This window comes from Sycon ciliatum, chromosome 2 (genome assembly GCF_964019385.1).
Source record: "Sycon ciliatum chromosome 2, ocSycCili1.1, whole genome shotgun sequence".
NCBI classification, from domain to species: Eukaryota; Metazoa; Porifera; class Calcarea; order Leucosolenida; family Sycettidae; genus Sycon; species Sycon ciliatum.
In genome coordinates, this window is record NC_088644.1 from 39,350,349 (window position 1) to 39,369,120 (window position 18,772).

Consider the following 18,772-nt stretch of genomic DNA (forward strand, 5'->3'; position numbering starts at 1 on the left):
TTGGGAATGGCGTTGATATTTTCCTGACCCAGTACGAGTACCATGCTGTGCAGACTCATCTACATGTCGATCTACATGAATGTTCTCCTTCTCTCTCTCTCTCTCTCTCTCTCAGCTGACCGGATATGGTGAGCGTGAAGCAGTGCACTTGGATGTGAGTGCCACCACCTCCGACGGCCAGTCCCATCCGCTGTTCTTCTGCAAGACCGCCGGACGTGACGCGCCCACCAGCTGCCACGGCGTTCCGCTGAGCGACGGCTCCCAGGCACTGCGGTTCGTCTTGAGGCCGGAGCAAGAGAACACATGCGAGTAAGTCACAGTGTGACGCAGGGAGCCGCATTGTTAGGGAGTCGTATTACCATGATTACCGGCGGTATACGACTCCCTGGTGTGACGCTACTGCTGCTAGCTGCTTTCTGCTGATTTGAGTCTGCCATTTTTGCATTTTGGTGATTTTGGAAACGTTTGTGCCTGATAATTATTTCGTCAGTTTGTGAAGTCGGCATTTACGTAGTCTTCAGCAGGGAATCGTACCCAAACCGTTGGGTATAGCTCCCTGGTCTTCACTTCAGTCAACAGTAGAATGGTCGATATGTCGCTGGCTTTCAACACTGTCACTAACGAATATTGCCGCAGGCTTTGCACTGCAGATGCAAGAGTAAAGATAAGTGCAGCGACTGTCTGAAGTGAAGCTGCTATACTGTTACTAGCATTGTTCATATTAATAATAAAGTCATGGCCGCCTCTCATCTGCTTCCTTCCTGTCTTCTTTTCTCTCCCGTTTTTAGCCTCAAGCACATCGGCGTGGTGCGCCTCCAACGCGAGGCTGGAGGTGACAGTGGACGACTGGGGCTGGCCGCCAGTCAAACAAACTATTTTAACCTGACCGTCACCGCGCACATTCCGCACCAATCCACCCCGGTAACACTCCAGTCAGGAGCCATCAAATGCAGTAAGTGTAGTCGTAGATCTACTGTTTAGAGTGTTGGTAACCTTACAGGCTTGCATGAACTCCTTACATCTGCCATGGCTATGTGATAGTACAATCAAAACATCGCCACAAACCGTGTGGAGCACACGGTCACTGCTTTTGCACAGGATGTGAGTGAAAAGAGAATACTGACTGTATCCAGAACAGTGGTTTCTATTGAGCATATTTTTAAAAGTGCTCATCACGGTGCTCGCAGTGAAGAGGAGATCATCAGTGTGGTGGCAAGACCCTTCAGCTCAGCAGAGCAACTGGTCTCGGCTTTCACACAGCCAGGATGCAGTTGAACATTGTCATAATTATTGTTCAGCTTACTCTACCACATGTTCTCACCGTTCAGGCTTTTGCCTCGATTTCCCCACTACTATTGGACCTGGGTGGACCATATAGTGGTGGAGAGCTCGAATTTTAACTGGATCAAAACATCTGAAAGCGGCTTCTTATTTTTTCTTTCAACAAAAAGAATGCAGACTGCGTGGATTTTAGTCACACGTGGTCAAGTTGAAGAGGTATCATTGTGACATGATTGTTTAGATAATGGCAAGGAACCGTCCAAGGCTGAGCAGTAGCTGCCTCTAGAAAGCATGCCATTTCAGGATGGATGTTAATTGTTATCTCACCAGTGATCTTCTCACGTTGATCTGTGTGTGTCACTTCACTCCGAGCTGGCTCAGACATCTCACTGTCTAAGCCTTGACCTCACACTGATGTTATAGCGCAGTATTGGTTATGATCTCCCTCGTCTGTTTGTGTCTACATTGTACATTGTGTGTGTGTGTGTGCTTGTGCGCGCGCGCGCGCGCGCGTGTGTGTGTGTGTTACAGTAAGCTCAACGCAAGCTGTGTCCAAACCTGTGGTCACGCAGGTGCTCCAATTAGCCGATCGCTCGGCTGCCGGTGCGTCCGTGAAAGTTCTGGCTATGGGGAAAGACTTCCTCCCGAGTGAGTAGCATGTAGCTTGGGTCTGTTTTGAAAACTACATCATGAACCATGTATGGGTGTGGGTGATATGAATAACAAGAAGGAACAACCATGAATTTGCCAAGTACTGGCATTGCTTTCCTGGATCTTCCAAGCGTTCACCATTGCCGGCGTTGAGTGATTCTCTTGTGTTCTGTGTTCTGTTCAGGCACACACTTTCGAGTATTCCAGCAGAGAGCAGGTGAGAGACAGATCCCAGTGCCATCCTTTGTTTATACAGTAAAACCTGTCAAGGCAACCACTCGGATAAGGCGACCACCTGTCCTAGAAGACCACTGAAACCAGGACCAAGGGGTGCTATTTTCAGTCAAATGACCCTGGACAAGGAGACCACCTGGTAACAGAGACTACATTTTGAAGGTCCCTTGAGCGGTCGTCTTAGACAGGTCTCACTGTATGTGAATCTGGAGGCCCTCTCCACCCCACCCCCTAGTTATCCATCTATTTGCCTTGTACACCGAATTCAACTTCAACCAGGCCAAAAGCACCACAGTGCACACTGTAACGAGAAACGGGACCAGTGATAGTTGTCCAATAGGTGTTTGCAGTGTTGAAACATGTGTCACTGCTTGTTTGTCATTGCATTTGCTCCCGGCAGTCTTCTGGACAATGCACTGATATGTATTTTTCTCTGTTGCGTGTACATTTAAGATAAGAGCGTCTGGCAAGTGACAATCCCGCCGGAGGAATGTGTTGTTCACTGTACACATGTAAGAGAACGTGCTAAATTAAACCATTGCAATGCATGGCATGTTAGTCGTGGCTCTCCCTACCTGCCTACGGTAATTGTGGCCCATATGTGATCTAAGGGCCGTTTCACACGAGGTACAAAATCGCGTACATGTCACGTTTCCGGTTATGTTCCCTAGGAGATGGAGCACTTTTGGCGCGAAATGTGAAACGCATCGTGTACGTTTTCAGCAAGACCAGGAGGGGTGTAGAAAGCAGGATATACCCAGCGTTCTACTGACAAACTTCGTTTTCCTTGCATTGTGATCTGTCGTCGTGTTTGCTTTTTTGCTTCTGTTTGCTTTCATTGCTGGTTGCTGGTTGTGCCTTCCGTTTCGGACAATGCCTCACCAAATATTCTCTGATGACCTGGAGGCTAGACTTATTGAGTTGTGGGCCGACTATCAAAAGTCAAAAAGTGGCCAGATGGTGAAGCGTATTGTGAGGGAAAGGGAGATCGCTGAGAAACTCAATGCTGCGTTCCGCTCGGGATGGTTGAATCCAGAGAAAAACTTGAAATTACACTTTGAACAAGCGAGGGCAATGCAGTCCTTCTACGCCTCGCCATCCTTTGCAACCTCTCTCGTCCGTTCATCTTTCTCTCCTTGTGGCGATCAAAGAAAACGAGAATCAGGGAGAGAACAACTCCTTGCCAAACTAATAATAATTATTATTATTTTGTGTTCAAAACTCCCGCGTTCGCGTGCGGATTCCGTATTTTACGACTTCTGTGCGAGGCAGGTCAAAGCTGCCATGGCAACTGCTGCTTGAAAAGCATGTTGCGACACTCGTGTGAAATCACGCGCTGTGTACTGTGCCTAGAACGCCCATTCGTGAAAAGCCATGTATACCTCGTGTGAAACGGCCCTAAGAATGGAAGGAAATACAGTCATGTCTATTGATAAGAAGAAAAGAGCTACAAGTTACGCTTTTGGTCCTCTTTTCTTCTTATAAATGAATCCTTGGCTCTCCTCCCGAGTCTAGTCATGTCTATCCTGATGCTTTGCGGTTCACTGGACTTCATCGCGCCCCCATTTGGCCAGTCACTATGAGAGTATGAGCTCCTCAGACGGCACCTAAGAAGGTCGAAGCAGCTAGCTGTCTGGAGTTAAAAAAATAATAAAAAATTAGACTTTATTTGAAGGATTCTCCAAAGTAAATGGATACTTATCGGTGGGAGGGGGGGGGGGGGGAGTTTTCTGGAAGGGTGGATGAGACGAAAGGGAAGTGAAAAGGGACTAGGGAAAATACTTAGCAGAAACACTGCTGAAGGAAAACTATAGATAAACACACCAGGGAGAAACAGATTACAGATTGTGTATATCCTCATGCAGTGTACAAATCGTATCACGTTTCCTCTGATGAGAAGGCTCTGAAAACGTTCAGGAATTTACATGTACTGGTGAAAGTGTCCGAATAGTGCTACGGTTCATTGTTGTTGGTGTGCCTGGTTGTTTCTGATCTTCTTCCAATCTATACCGCCTCGTTTAGCTGTCTATTGTCCTTATTCTCCCTATGGCCGTAGCCATCATCACACTCGCTTTCATGTTATTGGGTTCTTGCCCGTTTGAAGCTGCGAATTCAAATAAATACAAACAAACAAACAAGCCTCGTGTATATAAACAAAATATTGTTTCGTTTGATCTATTCCAGAATTGTGTGATACAGTTTACGATGCCTCAACCTCCCAGCGATGTGATCAGAATGGGACCGAGTAAAGACCTGAAAGTGTTCATCGATGCTGGTTCCAATACCACTCGGCGATCCATATCCTCTGTGCCTTTGAGTGAAGAGAGAGCGTTCCTATTCCAGTATCCAATTGCCAGCGCATTTCATGGTGAGTTTCCAACAACAATAATCATTCCCGAGTCACTTTCTATAGGGTGTTACACCACATGGTCCTATAGTGCAGTTGACACGTACATGGTGTTGTCACGTCGCCTACTCAGCCAACGTTGCCAGAGGGAGTGTGTGACGGGTGAACGGCTGCAATGCCTGGAAAGCTAGACCTTGCAACAACACACACATGTAGTTGATGCTGAGGCGGCAAAATGCATTAACTGGCGGAGCTAACCATTGCAAAAAAGGGGTACAGCCATGGTGAAAACAAGGATCCATGATTGTGCACATACTCTCTCGTCTATACATGAGGACATCTCACGTGTGAGATACACACCACTGAAACATGTATTCCTGCAGTAATTCAGAGAGAACGAGCATAAACCAACCACGGTGGCCGTATTGCAAAGACAACTGTGGAAAGGGCGAAATTCATGTGGTCTTGTGGGCCGGTGGGTGTGACTCATAAGTTGTAACACCTGTGACTTGGCTAGGTATGGCCTTGGGCTCATCACAATACGTTGCTTCGGCTCTCCATGCGGGGAGAATTCTCACTCATTGGCTGGTACGCATTAACAGACTCATAGGCACTCTGACAGACTCTTTCTGGGGAAACTGGGGATACACTCGGAACAAGTGGCAGACTATAATATTACAGGCGCACAGCAGCCGGTCCGGCTTCGGCCGGACCACTTTTTTTAAACAATGCCAAAAGTGCCCAGAATGCAAGATATTGCACCCCAATTTCAAAATGTTCACGGAGGACCTCCAACGGCGGTGTAATGCGCCTGTAATAGTGAAGTATGATCACATGCATAGTTCATGTATACTAGTATTGCTGGCCTCCAGTGATTTTTGCTAATTTGAGGATCTACTGTGGCAGTTGGTATAGAGCAGGAATTGCAAATGCTTACTAATTCTGGCGCATTGCACGGGCATATGACATGGTCTGTGCCTGTGGACCAGTTAGGCCTTCCGACACCCCTGAATGCACCAGTAAGGCTCCGGCTACCTGCAGCTGCAAGACGGTGAAGACTGAAAAGCAGGCCGTGACCCTATCAAAGCAGTGTACTTTGGTGTTGTTGGGAGGTTTTCCTCCCGTACCTGCAATTTACATCTACATCTAACATGCTGTGCACTTTTCAATTTATCCCTGCCAGGTAAGAGCTCCAACCGAACGGCCTCACTGCCAATCACGTCTGTCTCGCCGATGACTTCTCCAATGACAAGCCAGCCTCCATCAACAGTGAACGACTACACAAAGTCATTCACAAGTAAGTCAGAAAAGCAAATCATGACTGATATTCAAATTCAGAACCAGTACAGAATCTGAAACTCGGATGTTGAGCCATAAATAAATGTGGAAGAGAAAAAGACATATGGATACGAGTTAAGTGTAACTCTCCATCACTGTAACATGATACTATATACAGTCAGAAAGTGCAATAACTAGGCACAAAACTGACAGAGTACTGAAACATTCGACGTCCTGACACCTAGCTTCAACACATCTCCGTAGCGCTAACCGACAGCCTTCCAACTTGGGGGGAAGCTAGGTGTCAGGACGTCGAATGTTTCAGTACTCTGTCAGTTTTGTGCCTAGTTATTGCACTTTCTGACTGTATATAGTATCATGTTACAGTGATGGAGAGTTACTCTTAACTCGTATCCATATGTCTTTTTCTCTTCCACATTTATTTATGGCTCAACATCCGAGTTTCAAATTGCACACCTGATGAGCCGTCACGAACCATACGGCGAAACGTACGTCGTGTGAAACAACTTGTTTTGTAGTCAACTAGTCCATCACAATGTCATGCATGAGGAGTACTGTAGGAGTTTGGCTTTCGGCTTGTACAATTCGTTTTCGCAAAGCTTCCCTTTCTTTACTTATCTTTGATATTTATGACCCACCCAAGTTGGGTGGTGTGCTGCTTTGCTGCTTCGAATTGTAGTTAGACCGCTTTGTCAAATATCGTACTGGTCTCGTCATCGTCCAGTAACAATCGACATTCTTTGTTCCGTTGGGACTGTAGCTTTTGCTCGTTTTCGTTGCGCTTGCCTTCCCCTCTTTGGTCTTTTCCATAACCTTGAACCTTCCAAGTTGGAAGGCTGTCGGTTAGCGCTACGGAGATGTGTTGAAGCTAGGTGTCAGGACGTCGAATGTTTCAGTACTCTGTCAGTTTTGTGCCTAGTTATTGCACTTTCTGACTGTATATAGTATCATGTTAACCCGACTGCTGCATGGACGATAAGTGCTGCGAATAGTGATCATGCGCTCTGGCCTGAGTAGCTCGCTTGGCTAATTGAAAGTCTGCCGACCTGGGCCACATTATGTTGCTAAGGCATGCACAACCCCAGTCACAGCGCGCAAGTTGGTTGAGTTTGGCCGTCAGGAGGCCAGCGCAAGGTATCCGGGGCGCGGGTCTGATTCCAGCGAGGGGCAATGTGGTACCCCGCAGCGCAAGGGTAGCGTGATACCCTAAGCCAGCGTGCGTGCTGCATGAGTAGCGTGATACTCGCTGAGCGCTTTTGCTGTTGCCTAGCAACGCGTTTCTGTCTTTCCTGGGCCCCCAACGCATGTTGGGTGGCCCTGCGCATGACTGCACGTTGTCATAGCAACCTTGGAAACCTCAAGCCGGTTACCAACAAGCTAGGAATCAGACCAAGCCGCCGAATGCCCCCGCCGGCCCCCGGCGCTTCATTGCAATTGAATTAATATTTGTCCAGAATAGTGAGCTAGGACAGATCAAGAGGCGTGGGTGGGAGGGAGAAATTGCAAAACAGTTGGATGCACGCAGCAGCACAGCTAGCAAGAGAAAGAGCCGTGGATGGGTTTGTTCCTGTTTTTGATGGCTGTGGCCATCCGTTGGCCCAGCGGTCTCGTGTGAGTACGGTGTTTGTTCGTGCTGCCAGCTCGCGCCCGGCATTTGTTTGCGCTGGCAGCTCGGGCCCGGTGCGCGAGTGAAACCGAACCGTGACAAAGGCTTTCGCTCTTTAGTGCTATTGACTGGCTTTTCATACGATGCCTATTGATGTCTAGAGACATGCTGTCTAGCCTTCCCCTAGTACGCATTCACGGGGCTTTGTTGAAGTTCGTGCCGTGAACTGCCAAAGGGAACTGTTTGAATGGTGCTGGGGCGAGTGCGACATTACGGCGTCCCTGCAGCCGGCCTAATCGCGTTTGTCGCCACAACCGATTTTAACCCGACTGCTGCATGGACGATAAGTGCTGCGAATAGTGATCATGCGCCCTGGCCTGAGTAGCTCGCTTGGCTAATTGAAAGTCTGCCGACCTGGGCCACATTATGTTGCTAAGGCATGCACAACCCCAGTCACAGCGCGCAAGTTGGTTGAGTTTGGCCGTCAGGAGGCCAGCGCAAGGTATCCGGGGCGCGGGTCTGATTCCAGCGAGGGGCAATGTGGTACCCCGCAGCGCAAGGGTAGCGTGATACCCTAAGCCAGCGTGCGTGCTGCATGAGTAGCGTGATACTCGCTGAGCGCTTTTGCTGTTGCCTAGCAACGCGTTTCTGTCTTTCCTGGGCCCCCAACGCATGTTGGGTGGCCCTGCGCATGACTGCACGTTGTCATAGCAACCTTGGAAACCTCAAGCCGGTTACCAACAAGCTAGGAATCAGACCAAGCCGCCGAATGCCCCCAAATTCCGCGTTGGTCAGCCGAATGACCTTAGTGTGGTATTCAAGCGCTTCAGCTACATGTACGTAGTTCAAATGCGTGCCCTTCGCATGTTTGTTTTCCCTTAGTGACACCGAGAAGGGTTTGAATCGCATGTAGTCGGAGCGTGCGTGCACACATGGGGTGTCCCACACCGCCATGGCATGGGGTGTCCCACACCGCCATGGCATGGGGTGTCCCACACCGCCATGGCATGGGGTGTCCCACACCGCCATGGTCTGGGGTGTCCCACACCGCCATAGCATGGGGTGTCCCACACCGCTAGGTGGGAGCTATAGCACAGCAACAGAGTGGTGCAGATAACTTATCATAAGTATCAGAGGCGTGCGTGCACAGTCAGTGCTAGAACGTGAGTGCATACGTCCGCGAATGGGCGTACCAGCGTGTGCGCAGCGTGTGTACCTGCATGCATGCTTGTGCGGTGTCAGACTGTGGGTGCGTGTACGCGTGCATGCATGTGTGTGTGCATGCGTGGGTGTGTGTGCGTGCGTGTGTATGTGTCTGCGGGTGCGTGTATGTGGGTGTGGCTGTGCGCGCTTGCGCGCCTGCGGACGGCGAACAGTTACTTTCCACAGCGTACATAGTTCTTGTAGCAGGCACTTCGCCATCTGCCGAGTTTCATGATCTCGGATTCGGTGAAGCCGCTCATTGCTCCTGTGGTTGCGGCTCCGGCTCTGAGGCCGTGCAGTGAATACTGGATAGGTGGGTACCCTGCGCTGCTCAGTAGCTGACGGATTAGACGGGTGAGTCTTGGTGCAGTTAGGAACTTGCCACAGCTGTCAACGAACAGTGGTCTATTGGGCAGGTTGGGGCGTCTTGATAGATAGGTATGCATGGCTTTGACCGGGCAAACCGTTGAGTTGGTGGTTGTGAGCCGGACGGAGTGACCCTTGCCGAGTTGGTCGGTCTTGGACTTCTTGATTGTGACCTGTATTGCCTGCGGCGTGATGGAGAGGTCTTCTGTTCGGAGGCCACCGTCTGACATGGTCGTGGCGGTTGTGGAAGTGTACTCACTTGCCCGGAGACACGCAAAGAAGCCCAGGCAAATAGCTGCCCATACCATGGCTCGGTCGGTCGCGTTGAGGTTAGACCGTATCAGGGCCCTGCGCATAGCTGCCATGTGGGGCAGGAGGATTGGCTTACTGGCGTTTTTAGTTCGGTTGGCCTGTGCACGTGCCACTCCTTGAACTGCGAGGTCCACTCTTCGCGACGAGAGATCTTTGCCGTTTTCTTTGGCAATTGCCCGGATCGCCGACACATACAGGCGGACGGTTGACGCGGCATGTTGACGCGCCAGGTAGGCTACAAACGCCAGCATGATGGTGTCTGTAATCACCTTGGTGCCGACTAGTTGGCAGAATTGGTGCAGTCGTTTCCAGGCTGTCGCGTATGTGGCACGTGTGGACGCTGACAGGCCTAGCCACTGGTAGGCCTGACCCTCCAACATCAGAGGGAGTAGGTGCTCTCGGGCACCGGAGATGGCGTGTCTTCTGCTGTGGGTGCCAGTCGGCGAAATCGGGCCATCTGAAACCGAGACAGAGAGTCAGCAATCGCATTGTCAGTGCCGGGGATGTGGGAGACTATGACGTGAAAGTTGTGTCGGGCAGCAATGGCAAACAAAGTGCGTACCAGCGCCATTAAGTCGGGGCACTTTGTGCGTGAGCGGAGCCAGATGTCGCATACGCTACGGTTGTCGCAGTGGAAGCGGATGCGCTTCAGATGCAGCTGCGGTGCCCATGTGGATGCTGCGGCCACGATGGCAAAGAGCTCCATCCACGCGATGGATCTCTGGGATTGGTGCCTCTGCCACCGGTGTTGGAGCCACCGGCCGGCGAAGAAAGCACCATAGCCGATGGCTCTAGATGCGTCCGTGTAGAGGTCCATATCGGCGGCGGCTGACCACGTGGGTTCTAGGAAGAAGGCGACGCCATTCCAGGCAGGGAGGAAGTCAAGCCACCACTGGATGTCTGCTTTGGCGTCTTCTGTGATTCTGATGTAATCGTTTGGATGCGGGACCGTCGTGCTGAGATCAATGAGGCGGCGCAGAAACATGCGGCCCGCAGGGACCGCCTTGCAGGCAAAGCTGAGGTGACCTATCAGGGACAACAATTCAGACTTGCGGGCGGTAGGGCGGGTATGTTGCCAAGCCTTGAGGGCAATGAGAAGGTCTTCTAACTTGTCGGATGGGAGGCGGATTTCGAAGCGCTCTGTGTCCAGCATGACACCGAGGAATGTCAGGGTTGTACTAGGGCCTTCCACCTTTTTTGGATTGACCGGGAAGCCTAAGTCGTGGCAGGCTACCAGGGCACGGTCAAGCTGGTGCTGTGCGCCGATAGAGTCCGTCGCTCCACCAAGGTAGTCGTCTAAGTAGTGGATGACTGGGGCTACGTCGAAGTTGTGCGACATGACCCACTGGAGGGCGTCTGCGACTTTGTTAAACAGCGACGGTGATGAGCGAAGGCCGAAGGGTAGGCATTTGTCCACGTAATATTGCCCGCGCCAGAACAGGCATAATAGTTCCCAGTCCTCTTTCCGTACTGGACAAATGCGAAATGCGTCTTGGAGGTCGACCTTCCACAGATGGCAGCCACGGCCTAGGGACCGTGCGAGATTTACGCCGTCGTCGACCGAACAGTACTGTACAGAGAATTTGTCGACAGGGATACCATCGTTCACTGAGTGGCCCTGTGGTGCTGACAGATGCATAATCAAGCGCCATTTTTGCACCGACCGTGACTTCTTGGGAACCACACCCAAACCGGAGACCTGTGTAAGTGTGAAGGGGGGCTCTTGGTAGGGACCGGCCATGCGACCTGCGGCAATTTCACGACCGATGGCAGCATCGACAATGTCAGGGTGCTCAATCGCTGATTTGAGATTACGAGAGACTAGGAAGGTACGGGGACCAGCAAACCCAATATCGAACCCGTAAGACAAAGAATGTATTACGAATGAGGCAAAAGCCGGATCAGGATGCTGACACAAAGCGTCCTGCAGGTAAGAAACGTTAATGGGGGTTACAGGCGTGTGCAAATGGATTGGCTCGTGAGCGAGGGTGCGTGTAGGAGAGATGTGAGCAGCTGGGCAGAGTGTGTGAGTGCTATTGGCCTGGGTGAGTGTAGAGTTACCGGTGAGTGACTGGAGTGACCGAGTCTCCAAGCTGGGCAACTGCGAGCTATTGGTCGCGGCTGGCGGCGGCTGGCTTTCCTGGGCATGACTTGGCGGGGTGGCTGCCAAAGCATGTGCTGCACTGGTGGCCGTAGCGACAGGCTGCGCGTTGGCAGCGGCCTTGGTTGTAGTCGCGGCAGACAGCTGGGGCGTTTGGGTGAGCGGTAGCCCCTGACCGCTGTGCCGGAAAGGGGCGTTTGGCTGCTGGCCCGTCAGACAGTGAAGCTAGGCTACGGGCGCGGGGGCAGCGAACTGTTAAATGACCTTGCCGGTTGCAGTGACGGCAGGGAGGCAGGATGGAGTTTGTAAACCACTCCGACCAGAGTTCCGGATCTGACGTGGCAAGGCTAGATTTGCTGCGTGCAGCTCTTGCACGGAACGACATGTCGAAGCCAGACCACGCACCGAATGTATAGCGTGCGGCCGCTTTCACGATTGTGCTTTGGTACTTGAATAATTCCGGACCTCTGCCGGGGTCGTGGTGGAGGGCTACTTGGGCGAAGGCTGAGAACGCCTCCAACCACGATGTCAAGTCTACAACTTTCTTTAGACGGGATGACGACGACATGGCAGATGGCACAAGGGTGATGTGGTCCCCCGTCCCCTGCAGGGTGAACCCACTGTCCGGACCCATGCTCGTATCAAAAGCCAGCTCTCCCAGTACCCTACCAAAATCAACGTACTCACGTTTGATAATCTTGTCCGTGAGATGGTCGCTGAGGGCAGGTAATGGGATGGATGGTGGACGCTCTGGGGCGAGCAAATCGCCGTCCAGGAAGAGACTCTCCTGGTCTGGTCTTAGTGCTGAAGCCAGTGAAGGCTGGACATATTCAGGCTCAGAGTCAGGCACCACAACATCACCAGAGACTGGACCAGCCCGCTGTGCTGCTGTTGCTGCTGCTACAGTTGGCTGTGCATGTGGAGGTACCACCGGTAGACCCATCGAAGTTGTCAATGACGTCATGCAGGACGCCACTGCATCTTGCACGACCCGAGAGATCTCGGCAGATTGCTGCGACGTGAACGCGGGCGACGAGTCAGGCTGGGTCGCGGCCGCGGGGCTTTGAGTGGCCGGGACTGCAGGACTAGCCCGCCGACGCGTGGTCTTTTTTGCGACCTGGCTCGTAGACTTAGCTTTGTTTCTTGCCTGGGCCGACAAATGCTCATGCAGACGGCTCACCTGGGCTCTAAAATTGCCTGAGCAAGAAAGCCCCAGTTCTCTCAGTCGAGTTTCAACTCCGTCGACTTTGAGTTGGCGGAGATCGGAAAGTGATGGCACGGAGCTCATGGTGACGGCTCAGGATCTCCTGCGACTGCGGAACTTTAGAAATTTCAAATCTCGCCGAGTAATTGCAACAAGGAAGAAAGAAATTGCAAAACAGTTGGATGCACGCAGCAGCACAGCTAGCAAGAGAAAGAGCCGTGGATGGGTTTGTTCCTGTTTTTGATGGCTGTGGCCATCCGTTGGCCCAGCGGTCTCGTGTGAGTACGGTGTTTGTTCGTGCTGCCAGCTCGCGCCCGGCATTTGTTTGCGCTGGCAGCTCGGGCCCGGTGCGCGAGTGAAACCGAACCGTGACAAAGGCTTTCGCTCTTTAGTGCTATTGACTGGCTTTTCATACGATGCCTATTGATGTCTAGAGACATGCTGTCTAGCCTTCCCCTAGTACGCATTCACGGGGCTTTGTTGAAGTTCGTGCCGTGAACTGCCAAAGGGAACTGTTTGAATGGTGCTGGGGCGAGTGCGACATTACGGCGTCCCTGCAGCCGGCCTAATCGCGTTTGTCGCCACAACCGATTTTACAGTGATGGAGAGTTACTCTTAACTCGTATCCATATGTCTTTTTCTCTTCCACATTTATTTATGGCTCAACATCCGAGTTTCAAATTGCACACCTGATGAGCCGTCACGAACCATACGGCGAAACGTACGTCGTGTGAAACAACTTGTTTTGTAGTCAACTAGTCCATCACAATGTCATGCATGAGGAGTACTGTAGGAGTTTGGCTTTCGGCTTGTACAATTCGTTTTCGCAAAGCTTCCCTTTCTTTACTTATCTTTGATATTTATGACCCACCCAAGTTGGGTGGTGTGCTGCTTTGCTGCTTCGAATTGTAGTTAGACCGCTTTGTCAAATATCGTACTGGTCTCGTCATCGTCCAGTAACAATCGACATTCTTTGTTCCGTTGGGACTGTAGCTTTTGCTCGTTTTCGTTGCGCTTGCCTTCCCCTCTTTGGTCTTTTCCATAACCTTGAACCTTCCAAGTTGGAAGGCTGTCGGTTAGCGCTACGGAGATGTGTTGAAGCTAGGTGTCAGGACGTCGAATGTTTCAGTACTCTGTCAGTTTTGTGCCTAGTTATTGCACTTTCTGACTGTATATAGTATCATGTTACAGTGATGGACAGTACAGAATCGGTAGTCTTTCTGCCTCGATCAAACAAGATCTTAATTGCAATTACTGCTCCAAGTCTGGCCCAATGAGGAATGCATCCCGAGTTCCAATATATGCCGGTATGAATATCTGCCAATCCATCGACCCGACCCCTCCCTCTGACCAAGTCCATTCGCCTCAGCGAGCCAAAGACGAGCTGGTTATGAGGCGCTGAGAGGCGCCTGAGTCACTTGAACCTTCCGGTCATGATGACATCAGTGTTGTCTTGCCTTGCCTTGCGATTGAGATTTAGATAGGAACTAATCCGAGATAACTTTAAAACTTTGCTAGTAACCGATTGGAATCATAGAGTATTCGTACTGTTCCTGTTCCTTTTTCAGATCAGAGAGACACCTGCAGTGTACGGGCAACGAAGAAGACCATCCAGGACTTCCTGCCCACGGTGCACGCTCCACGCACTGTAAGCAGAATGTCGCAGCCAGACAGTCTGAACGTTCTACCGCCGTTTGAACTGGCAGAGCTGGGCCTATCCCAAGCACTGGTAAGAAGTGAACTGTGCTGCAATGCATGGAATATCATACGTCCACCGGTGCAGAGGAGACTACAAAGCGTGTGCCAAACTGCTAACATGGCCAACGCTTAGACCACTGGTCGGTCGAGTTACTCCCAGTATATCGGCACTTCGTCTCTACAGCCCCTGCTGTGTCTTGCTTTTTGTTGTTCTCCACATGTTTGCCAGCAAGGCTGTGCCCAGCAAGGCTGTGCCCAGCAAGGCTGTGCCCAGCAAGGCTGTGCCCAGCAAGGCTGTGCCCAGCAAGGCTGTGCCCAGCAAGGCTGTGCCCAGCAAGGCTGTGCCCAGCAAGGCTGTGCCCAGCAAGGCTGTGCCCAGCAAGGCTGTGCCCAGCAAGGCTGTGCCCAGCAAGGCTGTGTTCATAGTAAGAACATGTCAATACTACAGTGAGACATAGCAGAATATGTCATCATTCCCATCATTCCCATCATTCCCATCATTCCGCTGTTCAATCTTTCATCTCCATTGAAGGTCGTGTCTGCAAGATGGCTATGAAATTGAATTACAGTCAACTTCGCTAATAACGGCTGCGGATATAACGACAATTCGCGAATAACGACAGACTTTCCATGCCCAGAGCCAAGTCCCATTTAAAGGGGAAGTCCGGTGAAAAATTTAAATTTCACAGTCCGTAGAGTTCGGGTCGCTGAGTCGAATGGTCTTTGTCCGAGGAGGCTGCGGCTTATGGTTCGTCAGATACGCCCAATCGAACATGTGCGAATTTGAGCGCGCATCACCCAGATCCAGGTGATGACGTCACAGCGTGCAGCCCGGTAGCCACACCATCTAGTTGTGTACATAAATGGCCATATTCGGAGCGCGTTCGATTGGGGAACTGTTTGTCGCAGCTTCTTCGGACCTAGACCATTCGATTCAGTGTTACAAACACTACGTACCCTGTGATTTTCAGCTCGGTAAACCTCGAGGTTATACCGTATTTTAGCCGTTTCCGAGTTGGACTTTTTCCGTCAGCCTCTCCGCGCTGTGCGCTGCGTGCATGCAGTGTGTTATCTAGCTGTGGTTTAGTCAACAAACTCATCACAGACGGAACTACTCCCGCACTGCCGTGCTGGGGTAGTCTCTACAACAAGACTCGAGTCACAACTGACACAAGAGTCAAGACTCAGAAAACTAGTCAACACACGGACTTGTCATGTACTACACTCGTATCAGTCGTATTGTACAGTCATGTAGTCAGAGAACGACTTACGTGCGTTTCTCCTTGCCGGTGATTGTGCTTTGAGAAAGAAAATTTTAGTTTTCCGCTCCCGCCTCATTATTCTATGCTACAGCGATGAGTGCACAACCGTGACAAGTGACAAAACAGGGAACAGCTCCCGGACCTAGAACTTCCAGATTCCATAGCGTTGCGAGCGAAGAGTCGTGCCCGTGGTTCAAAGAGCCTGCACTGTTCTCCAATTGAGTAGTCCGAAATATTCCAAGTTCGCACCAAAACATCACCATGTGGCAGGCTACTGGAGTCTAAGCGAATCGAATCGGTATGGAACAACATTTAGAGCACTCGCATCACTCTTCTCCATTTTGGCGACCCTGCTCTCCAGCGATCTGATAATTACAGCAGCCTCGTCTGCAATAGCTGCTGCTTCTTCATCAGTCGGAAACTCAGTAGCGCTCACTCTTGACGGGCCCGCGCGGCCATTTCTTCAGCTGAATACCGAGGTTCTCAGCCCCAGACCGAACTCATGAAGGTCAGCCATGCTGCATCCTCACTCTCACAAGGAGTTACAGGTCTTCGGGGTCGCTTGCACCACCTAATATCAGTCGCCAAATCATTTTGAAATAGCACTGACACTATTGCTTTCACGCACTCCTTTTGACCTAGCTGCACGCTATGACGTTGCAGAGGGTGTGGCGCGGCCGCATGACGTCATGGCGCAGCCCCCGAAACTCAGTTTTTCAAACGGAAATATCTTGATAACGCTTTGTCGGAGACACGTGGGACCAACACCATTCGACTCAGCGCCCGAAACTCTACCGACCCTGAAATTTAAATTTTTCACCGGACTTCCCCTTTAACTGTATACATACAATGAGACTTCGGGTATAGCGACACTTTCTTGAATAAGGACACTTTTCGGATGCCCCGCTGAGTGTCGTTACACGCAAAGTTGACTGTATTGTTGTGCTGTACTGTTCTCGTTTGCTCGCTACCATGCAGACCCCACTGTCCTCAATTCAGAGCTTGGCATCATACGTGAGCATGCAGGCAAGCAGTTGCGGTAACAGCAACAGCAACATGACAAATCAGAATATGCTTCTGCCGTTCGCAATGGACTTTAGCCAGGCGGACGGCATGCCTACAGGCATGGTTCCCTCGATTGGCTATCAAACTCAAGCCGGCCGGTGCGGCATTGGAATCGATGCGGCTGCAGCACAGTGGGGTAGGTTGGGAACAGCTGACAGATGCCTATCTCCGATCGATACGCCATCGCCAATGGTCTCCGAACCTTTCAGCGAGCAGTCTGATCTCGAGAGCGACTTGTCCCTGAACCCGGAGAGAATCATGGCCACGATGTGGACCCCAGCTGCTAGGGCAGCTGATTGAACCAGGAAATAGTGCGCCGTCCTCCGCTCGGCTCACAAGGTCTTATGCAGAGGGTATCATACAGATGGAGACCGGGGTTAATCCGTTGAAGTAAGCTATTAGCACACAGAAACTTGCCGGCCAGCAATACGTCCTATTTTCATTTCAGTCGTGTTTATTCCCGCGTGCACTGGCACTGCTGATAGCAGCAGCCAACACTAAACAGCAACCTGATCTCCCCAAGTCACATGACTGTAGTAGTCTTTATTCACTACCTACCCCGCTCGCAGCACCAATGTAGTATTCTTTATTTTCTCCAGTCCAAACAACAAGAGCCCACCAAATATCATCATGGTGCCGCTGGTCATGGAGTAGGCTGTGTTAGTATCATTTTTTAGTCTAAGGTGAGCGGAACAGTTTGGTGAGCTCGGTACCGTAATTGCTATGCAGCATCTTGAAGCTGATGCAACACTAGAATAGAAATGTGCATTCACTAGTTACAGTGTATAGATTGCAAAGTTTGTCTCGCTAGAATTTTGTGAATGGTACAAAGACTTATTTTCAAATTCCAAGTAAACCGAACCGATAAAATTTTAGTTTTTCTACAAGTAGGTCTATCTTTGTACAGCTGAAATATTACAATTGTTCACGTGTGAATTTACCTTTATTGCTGCTATTTCAATTTCTCAATTTCTTCAAAGTGAAGAAGAGGGTGGTGCGACTTCGGCGATAGTAAGGGAAGAGTGTGTTGCTCCCTACATGGGAGGAAAACCGCGAGCTCCCATGTAGGGAGCAATACACTATTCAATTTCTTCAATTTCTCAATTTCTTCAATTTCTCAATTTCTTCAATTTCTCAATTTCTTCAATTTCTCAATTTCCTAACACAGTAGACAAGTTCTCCTTTTTACCAGACAGCAGCAGTGCAATAGACCATGTGCTCAGTTCAAGATCTTGAGAAACTGGGCAACTCTTTCAGAATTAGAATTTTCCCATTTGCCACTGGACAGTCCACGGCTGTCGCCTCTTACCCCACGGCTGTAGAAAGATGTACATGTGTCCTATTCCCCGTACCCAGTGTTCCCTGTTTTCTTGATGTGGCTGCATGCCCTCTAGTTGTGATATGTAAGTCACAGTACGGATCTATGCCGGTGGCATGGGGTCTGCAGCAACAGAAAAAGGAAAGAACCGGCGTTCTTTCATTGTATGTACTGTCAATTGTGAGGTTATTTGCGCTTGGCTCTGTGTAGTGAGTCGCATGTACCGTATATAGTCTACTCTCCGGAGAGAACATGACTTGCCACTGAAACACTATACTACGGCAAAGATGCTGTGTCAGTGTCAGAATCATGAGTTTTTCAATGGCAACTGGCGAAAACGCGGGAAATTTGAGCGTAGACGCAAGAAAACTTTTAAAAAAGTCGGCTGCGTTGACGCTGCCACTGTATGCACTTGCATGAAAAACGGTCTTTCGAAAAATGGCGTACCATACCATACTCTATCACAGGGATTTGGTTCGCCACACAGTGGTTTTGTGAAGTGCATGCATCCAGCGGCAACGGCAAAAGCAAAAAAATGCAGTGTGACTCCACGTCAGCATTAGCCCTTTCCCAAAGATGCTCGCCACTTGTTTCGCAACTTTCCGTTGCAACTTCCGCAACTAACTTCCGCAACTTTCTTCATTTTCGCGAACTATTTCGCAACTTTTCTGCAACCTTGGCCCCATGGCATGGGGTCAAGATGTCAAATCACCACGGACTACATGTCGGACAAATGCATACTCGCTCATTTCTCGCGTTTATTTTAGGTAAAAATTACCCGTACTGAAGTTACCGAAAGCAAAATCCACCGAAATATTCCGGCTT

The 18,772-nt window shown here is 50.5% G+C and overlaps 1 protein-coding gene across 1 annotated transcript; it reads left to right on the forward strand.

Annotated features, from left to right (window-relative positions):
* The first annotated feature begins 96 nt into the window (after positions 1-96).
* LOC135810040 (uncharacterized) lies at positions 97-17,984 on the forward strand. The gene is made up of 9 exons (XM_065323507.1): positions 97-309; positions 789-952; positions 1,813-1,929; positions 2,117-2,149; positions 2,620-2,678; positions 4,351-4,534; positions 5,697-5,810; positions 14,173-14,333; positions 16,543-17,984. Exons 3-9 carry the CDS (start codon positions 1,908-1,910, stop codon positions 16,927-16,929), a joined length of 960 nt encoding a protein of 319 aa, XP_065179579.1. The 5' UTR covers positions 97-309; positions 789-952; positions 1,813-1,907; the 3' UTR covers positions 16,930-17,984.
* Positions 17,985-18,772: the final 788 nt, after the last annotated feature.

Excerpts from the sequence above, each read along its gene's own strand:
- LOC135810040 (XM_065323507.1), top strand. The coding sequence starts at position 1,908 with ATGGGGAAAGACTTCCTCCCGA. Across the intron at positions 2,150-2,619 it reads AGTATTCCAGCAGAGAGCAG|ATAAGAGCGTCTGGCAAGTG; the intron begins GTGAGAGACAGA and ends TGTACATTTAAG. Across the intron at positions 4,535-5,696 it reads AATTGCCAGCGCATTTCATG|GTAAGAGCTCCAACCGAACG; the intron begins GTGAGTTTCCAA and ends TATCCCTGCCAG.